General features: G+C 38.2%; 1 protein-coding gene across 4 annotated transcripts in view; it reads right to left on the reverse strand.

Annotated features, from left to right (window-relative positions):
• Positions 1–12,940, reverse strand: part of SORCS1 (sortilin related VPS10 domain containing receptor 1) — a 304,516-nt gene that overhangs the window by 121,504 nt on the left and 170,072 nt on the right. For all 4 annotated transcript variants that reach the window (XM_037400891.1, XM_037400890.1, XM_037400889.1 and 1 more), the window contains exon 4: positions 73–231. In XM_037400891.1, coding sequence (XP_037256788.1) covers positions 73–231 — 159 coding nt within the window. The remainder of the gene's footprint in view (positions 1–72; positions 232–12,940) is intronic.

Here is a 12,940-nt window from a genome sequence, read left to right on the forward strand (position 1 = left end):
TTATGTAGAGGGATGGGGAAACCCTAGGTTCTTCCTGAGCAAACAAAGAAAAATGCTACCAATGATTCTTACCTTCTGATCTTGGCTGTATGCTAAGATCCAATCTTCCTGCTTGGGGTGGAAGAGAAGACTGTGGATGTAGAAGTTCAGACGGTATTTTTGATAGGTGGCCCCTTCATCAGAACTGATTAATAAGCTGCTCTCAACTTCTGGATCAGTCAACAGCATAATCTATATGGAAAGCACAGATGAAAATACAGTGGTGAAAAGAAGTCAGATCGAAAAGTAGGCAAGCAGCTAGGAACGTCAGATAGGCTTATTAAATATGCCTATTTCAAAATGTTTCAATGTAGTGTCAAAACTAAGCATAGCCAATCTTTCAGTAAGGCAAATAGTATATTTCATCTACATATATAAACACATACTTACCACTAATTCAAACAGACCTAAACAAAGCTATACTTAGATTATCTGAAAAATCAAACCTGAAATTTGTAACACCAGAGTGCAAACTTACTAACTTACCAGACAGCCACAGCGGGCTGCTAGGGTCTTCATGAATGATCTATTGAAGTGGCAGACAAAAAGTTAAGTGTTAAGAAAGACAGGGAGAGAGTGGAGAAAGACACATAAAATTATCTCTAATGGTGAGGTTTGTTAGACCCTGGCAGAATTTTCAGAGATTATGACAGTTTCATTGCCTGACATGTTATAACCTGGCTGTCTGCAACAAGCAATCTTGCTTTGGCAGGAGAACACATCTGATAACATGCTGGGTTCTTTCCATCTCCAGTTTCTATGGTACTGTGAAATATAGATTTGGTAGTGTACCAAAAATAATCGCCATGTAGTAAAGTTGCTTTCTAGCTTTGTCCAAGACTGTTAGTTCAGGAACGACAGAAGATATACAGCTTGCAGTTGTAGTAGCTACTTCTCCCCATTAACTGTGGCATTAATTGGCCTGCACTGCTGATGAATCAGAGAGAATAATGAGATACTCCTCTTATGTGTCTTCACATGATAGAATACATGGGTTTGAGCAGCAGAAAGAGATCGTTCCAGTATTTCAGCAAGCAACAGAGTAATAGCCCTAAGGAATGGGAATGAGGCACCATGAATGACAAACATGAAAAGCTCTGTAGCATATTTGCCTGGCAAGGTATTAAAGCCTTGAACGATTATCTTTTTTTTATTATTTATTTTTTTTTATTTTTAAAGTACTGGTGCTGCTGTTGCTTTGCAAATTGCAAACACTGATGTGTTCTTAGATAAGCCTGAAATGAAATTATCAACATCTGGCATTTCTCAGAGCAAATTCTTGTTCAGCTTCGGGCACTGCAAAAATTACGCACTTCTATTCCTTCTCTTCCTTTCATTTAGGCAGGCAGAGTTGGATATAACTTAACTCACAACCTAGGAATTATAGTGTGCCATAAATCTTCATAGACATCAGATGCTGAAGATCTATTTGTATGTGAAGGTGTAAATACATATATAATCTACACAGGAAATGTCCTTCATTATTGGGTAACCGCCAGAGGATTTTAACTATCTGTAGAAATGCCCTGGCAGCATAATAATTTGGCCCATGACTTGGAAGTTTGGGGCTCTTCGAAATCCCTGAATTTTAATATCCTGGGTTATAACCAATTACGTTACAAGTGGTAACCTGTTATGTTACCACACTATATCTCTAATGTAAAATAGGGTAATGTTTCCGTTGTAGCATAAAGGTGCAGTCTCCTTTTGCATCTCTGATTTACTTTTGAAATCTTGTGATGAAAATATGTATTATTAGAATTAAACATTCTTATTTCCATTTAACACTTTCAAATACATCAAACATACCATCAACATGACTTCTAAACCGAAGATTGCATGATAGAAGCTACACAGAAATCATTAACAATATCAAAGTGTCAATATAGAGATCATCTATGATCCCTAAGTAGCCTATCCAGCTTCTGAAGCAAAAACTTAATTGTGGTGTTCATCAGTCGGTCCTTTTTCTTACCAGACTAATTCCTGGGACAATGTTCCTATGGTTAACATTTATTTATTCAGTACTATGATTCAGGCATTATGATTTTCCTATTTTTATGACTTCCTTCTTGAGTGGACTTTGCTTATGTTGGTATTTGAAAATATCACAGCACAGCATTAATTTGGGCTACAGCAACTAGAGCAGAAATAAGAACAAATCAATGGGCTTGATCTGAGCTCCCTGAAGTTAATAAGAGCCTTGTCATTGACTTTGGATTGTGCCTCTAAGGCAAGCTGTTAATCAAGATCCACTCTAGTCTCACATATTTCCTTCTACCTACACAAGGAACTCATCTGACCTCATCACTGTCACATCCAAGCACATCACTGCCTTAACACATTTTCTGTCAGGCCACTCCTCTGAAGTGTGAAAGTGCTCTTATCTCTATTTCTTAGAAAGGGAATTAAGAGACAAACTGTTGAGGCACTGAAGCACCTAATTCCCCATTCAATCAATAAAAGCTAAGTGCCTAAACAGACTTGCCAGCACTTCTGACTTTGGCTTTAATCTGCTAACTAGCACCCTGGGCTATTACTATTGTGTTTTCAGGTATCTCTGGTCTCCAGAAGCCTTAGCTGTTGCACTGTGACAACCAGCCATTCTGTACATATGAAGTGTTTCGTATGTTTTGCTATATATGTCAATAGCAATAGTGTCTTAGACGCAGCGGAGATGTGCAGAACTGCTGCAGATCTATGCGAGTGCATACGGAGAGTGGGAGACAGGGGAGGGAGGTGAGAGATGACTCTAGCCACTAGCCAGATTGTTACCTGTGAGACCAACCTTCAGTGCTTTCACCAGCAGTGTCTGCTCCACTGCTGTACCCTGTACTGCAAATCACTTTGGACAGATGCCATAAAACAAAACAAGTTAGAATTGACTTAGCAGACTTAGCAGTCACTACCCACATCACAGACAGCACCATGTTTCTTACAAGGTAAGAAAAGCAAATTTAATTACAACATATCTGCATGTAAATAATCAGTTCCAAGCCCAAAAGACAGCATTTATTGGATAAGTAGCAGAAACTGATACCTGTATGAAAAATCTGTCAAAACAAGAGGGAAACGCTGTGGAATCTACATGAACCTCTCAGGTCAGACCAGGAGTGTGCTTCTGAAATGAATCCCCCAAATTCTGTGAGGAAACCTCTATAGGCAATCCTTACCTACAGGCTCATACCACAGTGAACTCGGAGCACAGGAACTGAATTCCCCTTCAAGGAAACTCAACCAGAGTATACATTTCAGGTGTGCACCTAATGTGCTGCAACCACTGCTGGATGATTAATTCACAGTATCAGGTTAACACTACTCTGAAGTCAGAACCTCTGCCTCCAGAATGCCCGTATTGCAGACAGATGCCATCTCAACATCAACCATTTCATTCCACAAACCCACTTCCACTGAGCTGCACTACATGCTAACGTTATTGCAGCCACATTAGCTTAGTTTTATCGCCTAAGTTGCCTGGAGCATGAATGAGAAAGGAGGAAAGTACAATTAATTTTAATGTTTTTGTTGTTGCAGCATATGAAATACAGAGTAAATACATTTTAGAATTTTCTTTGAAATAAATGAAGCCAATTTCTGCTTTGAAGTAGTCTATTACCCATTGACTTGATGCAGTTGCTTATACAGAAAATAAAAGCAGACAGAGACATGTTGAACAGGAAAAGCATGGAAAATAAAAGCAGCAACAGTAACAAAGTGAATCTAGGTTTAGAAGTCATAAAATTGAATATCTAAAAATATCTAAGATAAGAGATTAGAATGGAACTATGTTTATAATATCCAATTTCACTGTAGAAAGCATGTTGGATTTCCTTAAATGTAAGGTCCTCAAAGAAGAGATCGTGCTCTGTTTCTACAGTGCCTAATACAACATATTATTGCTTTCCCAGCTAACACTGGTTTCTGAACAAGTATATTCTGGACATCACTGAGGAATCAACATGACTTTTGCACATAAAAATCACAACTTAAATCTATCCAAATTCTTAGAGCCTGTAGGGAAGGAGAACTGAGCAGATGAAGTCTAATAGGATTTTTGAGGGGTTCCCTTGCCAAAGGATCTGATGTTGTCATGGGATAAATAACCTTTCCATAGATTAATTTATGATTAGAAGATCAGCATCAAATGTTACGAAAAAATCTTTCAGTTTCCACAATGGAAAGAAATGTTCATTTTGAATTTCCCTGATGCTTTGTGCTGTTCAATGTATTCATTAACGATTTGGAAAGAAGGAAGGACAGGTAGGTGACAAAGTTTGCTGATGGCAGTAAGATATGCAGAATGATGAAAACAAAAGCCAGCTATGAAGATCTGTAAAAGGATTTCACAATACTCAGTACTCAAGCAGTAAAAGAACAGGTGAAATTCAGTGATGATGTATGAAAGAAAAGCATACAGATGAGGAAAAGCAACCTCAGTGTAATAGACAGAGCAACAGGCTCTGAATAAGTAATTCCTTTCAGGAAAGGAGTTAGGGGGTTTTTTGTGAAAAGGTCTGTGAAAACAGAAGCTCAGTTTTCAGATCCTATCAAAAAACCTCATTACAGCAATAGGAATTACTAGGAAAGAATTAAACAGCATAACAAATAATGCTATTAGGCCACTGTAAAGAGTTCCCACAAATTTAACACTGGCTGCTATTCTCATCCTCCATCTTGGGGAAAAAAAAAAGCACTATAGTAGAAAACACGGTATAGCTATAAGGGTAATCAAAGAAAACTATGAAATATTTTTCATACAAGCAGCAAAACCCTAAACTATTCAACTTCCAAAAGACATAAATGAGAAGCAATTTGACCAAAGTCTACAAAACTATGAATGTCCTGGAAACGCTGAGATAACAATTATTCACTCTGTCATAATACAAAACTCATAAGCGTCAAATGAAATTATCAAGACAGAGATACAAAACACACATGAGGCCATAACAATGGAAGAGCTATGGATGTAATCCATCTGGACTTCTCTAAGGCCTTTGACATGGTCCCCCATAACAACTTCTGTTTAAATCAGAAATACGGATTTGATGGATGGACTGGTTGGTGGATGAGGAACTGCTTGCATGGTCACATCCAGAGGGTAGTAGCCAACAGGTCAATGTCCAGATAGAGACTGGTGACAAGTGGTGTCTCTTAGGGGTCTGTATTGGGACCAGTACTGTCTAATATCTTCATCAATGACATATATTGGGATTGAGTGCACCTTCATCATGTTTGCAGACAACATCAAGCTGAGTGGTGTGGTTGACATGCCTGAGGGATGGGATGCCATCCACAGGGACCTCAACAGGCTTGAGAGGTGGGTCAATGTGAATATCATGAGGTTCAACAAAGCCAAGTGCAAGGTCCTGTACATGGGCTGGGGCAACCGCTGGTATCAATACAGACTGGGGGATGAAGGGATTGAGAGAAGCCCTGAGGAGAAAGACTTGGGGGCACTGGTGGATGAAAAGCTGGACATGACCCAGTAATGTATGCTTGCAGCCCAGAAATCCAACTGTACCTTGGGCTGCATCAAAAGAAGTGTGACCAGCAGGTCAAGGGAAGGGATTCTCCCCCTCTACCCAGCTCCTGTGAGACCCCACCTGGAGTGCTACGTTCAGCTCTGGAATCCTCAGCACAGGAAAGGCATCGACCTGCTGAAGCAGGTTCAGAGGAGGGACACAAGAACAATAAGGATGGAACACCTCTCTTATGAGGAAAGGCTGAGAGAGTTGGAGTGGTTCAGCCTGGAGAAGGCTCCGGGAGCACCTTCTTGCAGCCTTCCAGTACTTAAAGGGGGTCTAGGAGAAAGATGGGGACAAGCTTTCTAGCAGGGCCTGTCGCGATAGGACAAGGGGTAATGGTTTTGCACTAAAAGAGGGCAGATTTAGACTAGACAGGATGAGGAATTTTTTTAGAATGAGGTTGGTGAAACAGGTTGCCCAGGGAGGTGGTAGGTGCATCATCCCTGGAAACATTTAAGGTCAGCTTGGATGGGTCTCTAAGCAATGTGATCTAGTTGAAGATGCCCCTGCTCATTGCAAGGGGAGGCTGGAGTAGATGACCTTCAAAGGCCCCTTCAAACTCAAGCCATTCTATGATTCTGTGATTTTTGGCCCGGTTAAACCATGAAACTCCTTGCTATAGTTTTCTGTAGATGTCAAAAAGTTTATATGAATAGGAAAAATTAATATATAATGTTCCTGGAGGAAAAAAAAAGAAAATTAAAAACTCCTACCAATTCAATAATATCACTGTTGGCTGAGGAATCTAAACCACTGATTCTGAATTCTGGGAAAATATACAGGAAAATATCATTATATACTTCCCTGACCCAACACTTCCCTTTCAACAGAGAGTGCAATTAGTTAAGATGGCAGTCTGATTTAGCATGGCTGTCCTTACGTACGTCACTGGAGAGTGAAGGAAAATAACTGGTAACCACATTATCTGCTCAGGCGGGCTGATCTAGCAACTTATGTGAAGAATTGGGCCCATCATTTTTATCGTGTCAGTTTTTTAACTACCTCTGATTCCACCATTACAGAATAAAGCTGTTAACGCAGGAGTAGAGAGGCATACATACCTGCCTCTTACTTCCAGCAAAGGCCCTTAGTAAAGGGAGACCAATCTCAGAGTACCTCTGGTCTGGTTTATTGTTGTCTTATGTTAAACCTAAATGAAGAATGAGGATAAACCAAGATTCTACTTCTGTCCAGCAAAAGTAATTGCTCTCTCTTCAGATCAGCGCTCAGCAATGATCAGAATCTGCCTACTCACACCATGCACAGCAAGCACACGCTGCACTTCCTGATGCTTCAGACTGATTAAGTTTTTTCTCTAAAAAACGTCAATAAAGTCAACACAGGCTTTTGCAACGAAATTCAAGGCATCTATTAATCATCCACCCTCTGAAAAGGGAGAAACTTGATTTGCTTTTTCTAAAAGTGACAAATTAAAACCATAATTTATAGATTTTAAACAATGCACACTTTTTTCACCCCTTTTTTAGTGCTAACTCCCCTGAGGCAAATTTCCCTTGACAATTGTGAGGATTTTTGCCATCCTCACAAAGAAACCCAGGAATGCTTTACAAAAGAATTCTGATTTTGCTTCTACAAATGGAAATGTGATCCTTATACAACTGCCCTAAGTGCTACATTCAGTGGCTTAGGCAAAACAAGTCCAGAACTGCTCTTTTATTTTAGCCCAGTATATCTCTGCTTGGACCATCTTTTCCCTAACATTTTATAGGAAAGAGCATAGTGTCAGTGAAATAGAATGGTATGAAAAAAAATACAAATACATTTCATAGATTCACATGTTCTTTTATTCACTTCTGAGGTATCAACAGATCTGAGTTGTATCACCTGACAAGAAATAGGGATGAAAGTGCAAATCGGTTTTAATCTACTGAAAGAACCTTCACCTTCCTCACCTATTACATGCTTCATGCATAGACTCAACACTGATAACACACATGGAACAAGTGACATTTCTCACAGGAAAACGTAAGAGTAAAGTAAGGCAAGAGAGGAAATCAGAAAGGAAAACTAGGAATGTCCTACTCTTAACAAAACCAGGGCATTCCCTAATTAAATTCCCTGAACAGTTGCATTTTTTTCCAGTTTCTCTGCATGCCAGTTGCATCACTTTAGAGGATTGTGGGGTTTGGGTTTTTTTACATGGTAACTGATTGCAAGAGCATCAGTGCTATGGAGTCCCAGCATAATGAAATGTAATTTCTGCCACTTTACATATCACTTCTGAATTTGGATTGCCATTTACAAGGCATGAAGATTGTGTGAAGAAAGAAGCTGATTCTCCAGATACAGTGATTCACACATGCATTTTAAAGCAACATGCCCTGCTTTTAACTAATCGAACTAGTTCATTGCTTAAGCTTTTTCAAGACTTAGAATAAGAAATAAAATTAAACACGCCAAAGAAAGGATCTGCTTTGTCTATGACATTGTGAAATAAATGCAAGACAATGGCAAAGCAAATTAGACTAACTCCTTTTACAGGACTGAGTTGCTGGAAGCAGTAAGTGGTTTCAAGAGCAAATAAATTAGAGACAAAATTAGCAAAAAGAAGTAACTCAAGCATTTATTTGGCTATTAACGGAGAAAGAGGAGACTGAAGCCTTTGTGAAGTTTAATAAGCTTTACTCATGGGCTAACACCAACTGCTGTAGAATTGTGCTCATGAGTAATGCCACCAAAATTTGGCTCAAGTCACCACTTTAAAATAAATTGGCTAATAGTATTAGCACCTAAATGAAACCATGAAATGAGCTAGAGCTGACAGTTTTGAAGCTGTCTCTAATGCCAACTAAAAAACAAGGTTAGTTGCTGAGCAATTTCATTAAGATACCATTAAAATAATACTCCAATAATTCAATCAAGGCACTATGAAGTGTTTTATTGCCAGAAGTTCTTGTTAACGCAGAAAGTGCAGTAATTCTGGGGAAAGAAAAGACTTCAGTGACAGAATTACACTTTCAACACTGAAGAAAAAGAAAAAATTGCCTTTGAATGATGACCTGGTTTGGAATGGTCTCAGAAAAAGTAGAAATGACCACTTTAATAGAAGGAAAAGTTCTGTGGACAGGTTATTTTGCAACTATAACTCAGTGACTTAAGAATAAAAAGGTTCTTACTCATACAAAGACACATAACCGAAACTCATTAAATCAGTCTCCACTTTGCTGATATGGAGAGTAACACACTCCATATCTCCCCCAAATAAAACTATACTCATGCTTACTAGACAGTGTAATTTAAATTCAGACTCAGTCCAGATCTGGATGGTGGAAACTCTAGCCTCATGTGCCCCAAGAACTCACAGAAGGTCCATAACTGCTAGGATGCTACCATCTTCCTCAAATCTTGTCTGTTTAAAGGTAAGAGAAATGATGTGGTAAAGGGTTCAGACAGTGAATTCATCTTGTTTGCACACATGAAAGATTTAGTACTCATTGAGCGATAAGACAGTCTGGTCAGGAGAATACTAGATGGCAAAGGACTATCTTTTAAGAGAGAAAAATTATCACCTGCCAGTATTTTTGAAAGCTAGGATTGTATGCTGTTCCTAACAGAATTGTTGAGAACTGCATTTGGCATCTTGATGAATGTGGTTTGAAATAAAAAGCTGGCTAGTGGCTGGAAAAATGAATCCATTTACCTGTTCTGTATTAGCAAAGAAGTTCATTACAGGCCAAAAGTGACTGCAAAAGAAAGCAGACAATGAAAGTTCTGGGTTTTACTACGTGTGGGAATCATCTGGCTTTCTTTTACCAGACAGCAAAAATTAATGTGTGTATCAACAGCAACATAAAAAAATAAAACAAACACTGTATAACTCCTCTTTATCAAAGCCTCAGCCAGGGAAATAAACAGTCACTTCCAAAAATCTGCTGATTGCCTCTTCAGTTATACAGAATAATAACATTATTTAGTGAAAGTGCAAAACAATCTCAAAAGGAAAAGAAGAAATTTTGGAAGAAAGTTTTTACCTTAGGAATATGTCTGCCTCCCTGTTTTACACTTAGCCAGAAAACAGCATGCATCTATATGTGGAAGTTATCACAAAATATACATGAGACATCAGTAGCTCTTCTGTACAAAGTTTTCTGTTGAAAGGCTTTGGAATACTAAAAGTATGAGAGATTTTACTAACTTTTACAGCATATGCTTGTAAGTGGCTAAAGCCGCTGAACCCCACCACGTACATATGCTAACCAGAAAAACACCCAATTAAACAAGAAAAGACATTTCATCTGTTTATAAAGAACATTCCTCTATGCATCAAATGGAAAACAGCTGTCTTAGCAAACGCATGTTTTAAAATTACATTTCCAGAAACTACAGCAGTCCTGTTACCCTATGCACTGAATAAGACCACTGATGGGCTACCTTGGCTGAACATGATGTTTTTGTTATGGGATTTAAGAAAAATATGGCCTTAAACACTTATAAACTGTCCAATCCTCTGAGTTTTGTCTCTAGACCATTTTTGGTTGAGCATAATGTTTGGAGTCCTATCCAGATGCTTTTTAATGGACTTCTTTTAGTAAGTCATAAAAAGCTTTTGACTAATAACTGTGAGCTTCAAAAAAACATATTTCTGATTGTTCCAGGTGAATAAAAGTTTACTGAAGCTTACTGTTCCCTCTTCCCATCTTGACTGAAATAATTAATATTTTGTAATAAACATTTAAATAAAAATCTTTAATTTTCTCAATACCTAAATATCCAAGTTAAACAAAAACTTCTTTTTTTTCATGTTTAGGAACACTGCAGAATTACAACTACTGTTATGATCTTCAGTGATAGTCACAAGCTTAATAGCTGGCATTTCAGTGTTTCTTTTTTCAAGCATGGTACACAACAGCAGCTTTTCATTATTATGTGACTGTTGTCTGAATGCCAGTGAGTAAGTACTAGTAACCTTCTCTATCTTGAACAAAGCAAACCCAAATTAGTTTTAGTGTATTAACTGTATTAATGAACAATTGCTATTATTGTTGCTCAGCTTTCTCTGACTAATCCCAGTTCAATGTGGTTTCTCCACATTATCAGAATTTTCATACCACCAAAGTCTGAAGTGTAGGGCTGGGTCAATAGCAATATAGACTCTTCTAAAACAAACATGAGGCTGAGACATCTGTGCAGATGTGATTCAGTTGTTCTCTCTGCTAATCCTACTTAATATGAATGGAAATATAAAGGAATTCCAGAGGTGCAGGGGAGAAGAGTTTTCCTAAGACAAAACAGCATACAATAACCACTCTCCTTACTTGGAACTTCAGAAAACATCTGAAGCACCGGGTGGGATGGGACTGATCCTGTTTCTACCAACATCCAAAAGAGGGCAGTGCACCCCCACACAGCCCAGCTTGCTCCTAGCAGCTCATCTGCCTGGGGACATTCATCAAGTGGACAGGCTGCTACCTACAGCCTTTTCTCTCTGCGGCTGAGCTTTGGCAGAAGCCCCATTCTCAAAGGTGCCTCACCTTGGCCCAGACTTGAAAAGATTCAGCTACTTCTTTTTCCATTAAAGGTGAAGAAGTTGCCACATCTTCAGGTTTTCTCTGCTCTGCTGAGTCACTGCTTGTGGGCTCGACTGTGAGCAGAGAGAAACATCGACCTTCACCTTCCCCAGAGTAAGCTGCAATCCCAGCAGCTAGGGTGAATTCTTAAAGTATATGCCTTTGCTTTGAGGCAATAACTTTTAACTAAAGGAGGAAAAAAGATGAGATGGGGGAGAAAGAGGTCCCTGAAGATTATGATCACTTTCAAAATCTAATCTTATAAAGTGCAGCTTCCATTTCTGTTACTCAAGAATTAAATGAAAATAAAGATTCTACATTTTGTCCTTACTTGAATTAATGCACCTAGTGTCATAATGAGGACTGTAAAAAAAGAAACAAACACATTTGCATCATCCTTATGCAAAAATAGAAATGTAATACTAAAACCAATAAAGAAAAACTTTACTATAATTTCATAGACAACTGCAGGATGTTTCAGAGCTATATTTGCTTTATCTAGAATTATAAAGTGATTTATAATTTATATTATTTAATTTAGGTAGGTAAAGACCTCTGGAGGTCTTTTACTGCAAACTCCTGCTTCATAGTGAGCCAGCTTCAAAGGTACAGATAGATCCTCAGAACCTTGTTCTGTCAATATTTAAATACCTTCAAGGATGAACATTCCATAAACTCTTTGGACCTATCCAATCTGAACCTGTTTAGTTTCCATTCAGCGCTAATCTTAATTTTAAATATCTAAGGTTATAATGTCAGTTTTATAACAAACAGGAACACATTCAGTTTTACATTCCTTTTAAATTAAAGATCCATCTTAACTTAGCAAGACCTTTGGAAGCTGGAAGTGCTGTATAAGCCCAAAGCACCAAGGTTAGTTTCACCTGCCATGATCCTGTAACAGTGCTGAAAATAGAATTCGTCAGGCTCAGCTTCTAATCACGCGCATAAACATTAGCTCTGGAGCAATCAGTTCTGGGGGAAGGAAAAGATTAAGCTTCTTGGGTTTTCAAATCTCCCTCAAATCAAATTCCAGATTCTTATCTCTTCATTCCACAGTCTGTTTGGTCTGATTTAGTAGCCTGACATGGAATCAAATTTTCCTATTCCTGTTTCATTATTATTACACACTGCTTTCTCTTCTTCTGCATACATTTGACATAAAAAGCTTTATCACTGAAAAGAGCTTAAAAATCTATTCCTTAAAACTTAAGTAACATACAGTAGAAACTTCCATTCTGAAATAAAATCTAATTATTTACAATGATTGTATATGATTATTATATTTTGAGAAGAAATAAACTTGGGAAAGCTACAGTACTATAGGCACTTTATTTTGGACAGCGCAATCTAGTTTCAATTATTAATCATCTGTTATTTTGCAACAGATGTTCTGCATTGTACTGAATGGGGAAAAAAATAAGTGGAGACATTCTTACAGACTTACGTGCTTCGAAGTAAAAAGAAACCTCAGCTTTGTAGAAATCTGGAATGAGTTGTGTTCATACATATTGCCTGTACTTAGTTCTGTTGCTCAGTTAAGCATTCCTTTCATTAAAGAATCTCATGAGATTAATTAGTTAATTTTCACACCAACTTTGTGGTAGAGAAGGAAAGTGCACTTATCAAGCGGGAAAATTACTTGGACAAACTCCACTAATCAATCAGTGGCACAAAAAGAAAGAAGCCACTTGCACTGTAAGCGTATTACAAACAATAGCTATCTTCCATCCCCAAATATTGGGCCCTAAGGCTCGTTAATCCTAATCAAAGCAAGAGAAGAGTTGGCCTAAAAGTATGGTAACCTAATAAAAACTACAAAAGGGACATGGAAAAGAGGAATGCTAA

This window comes from Falco rusticolus, chromosome 9, assembly GCF_015220075.1.
Source record: "Falco rusticolus isolate bFalRus1 chromosome 9, bFalRus1.pri, whole genome shotgun sequence".
Taxonomy (NCBI): Eukaryota; Metazoa; Chordata; class Aves; order Falconiformes; family Falconidae; genus Falco; species Falco rusticolus.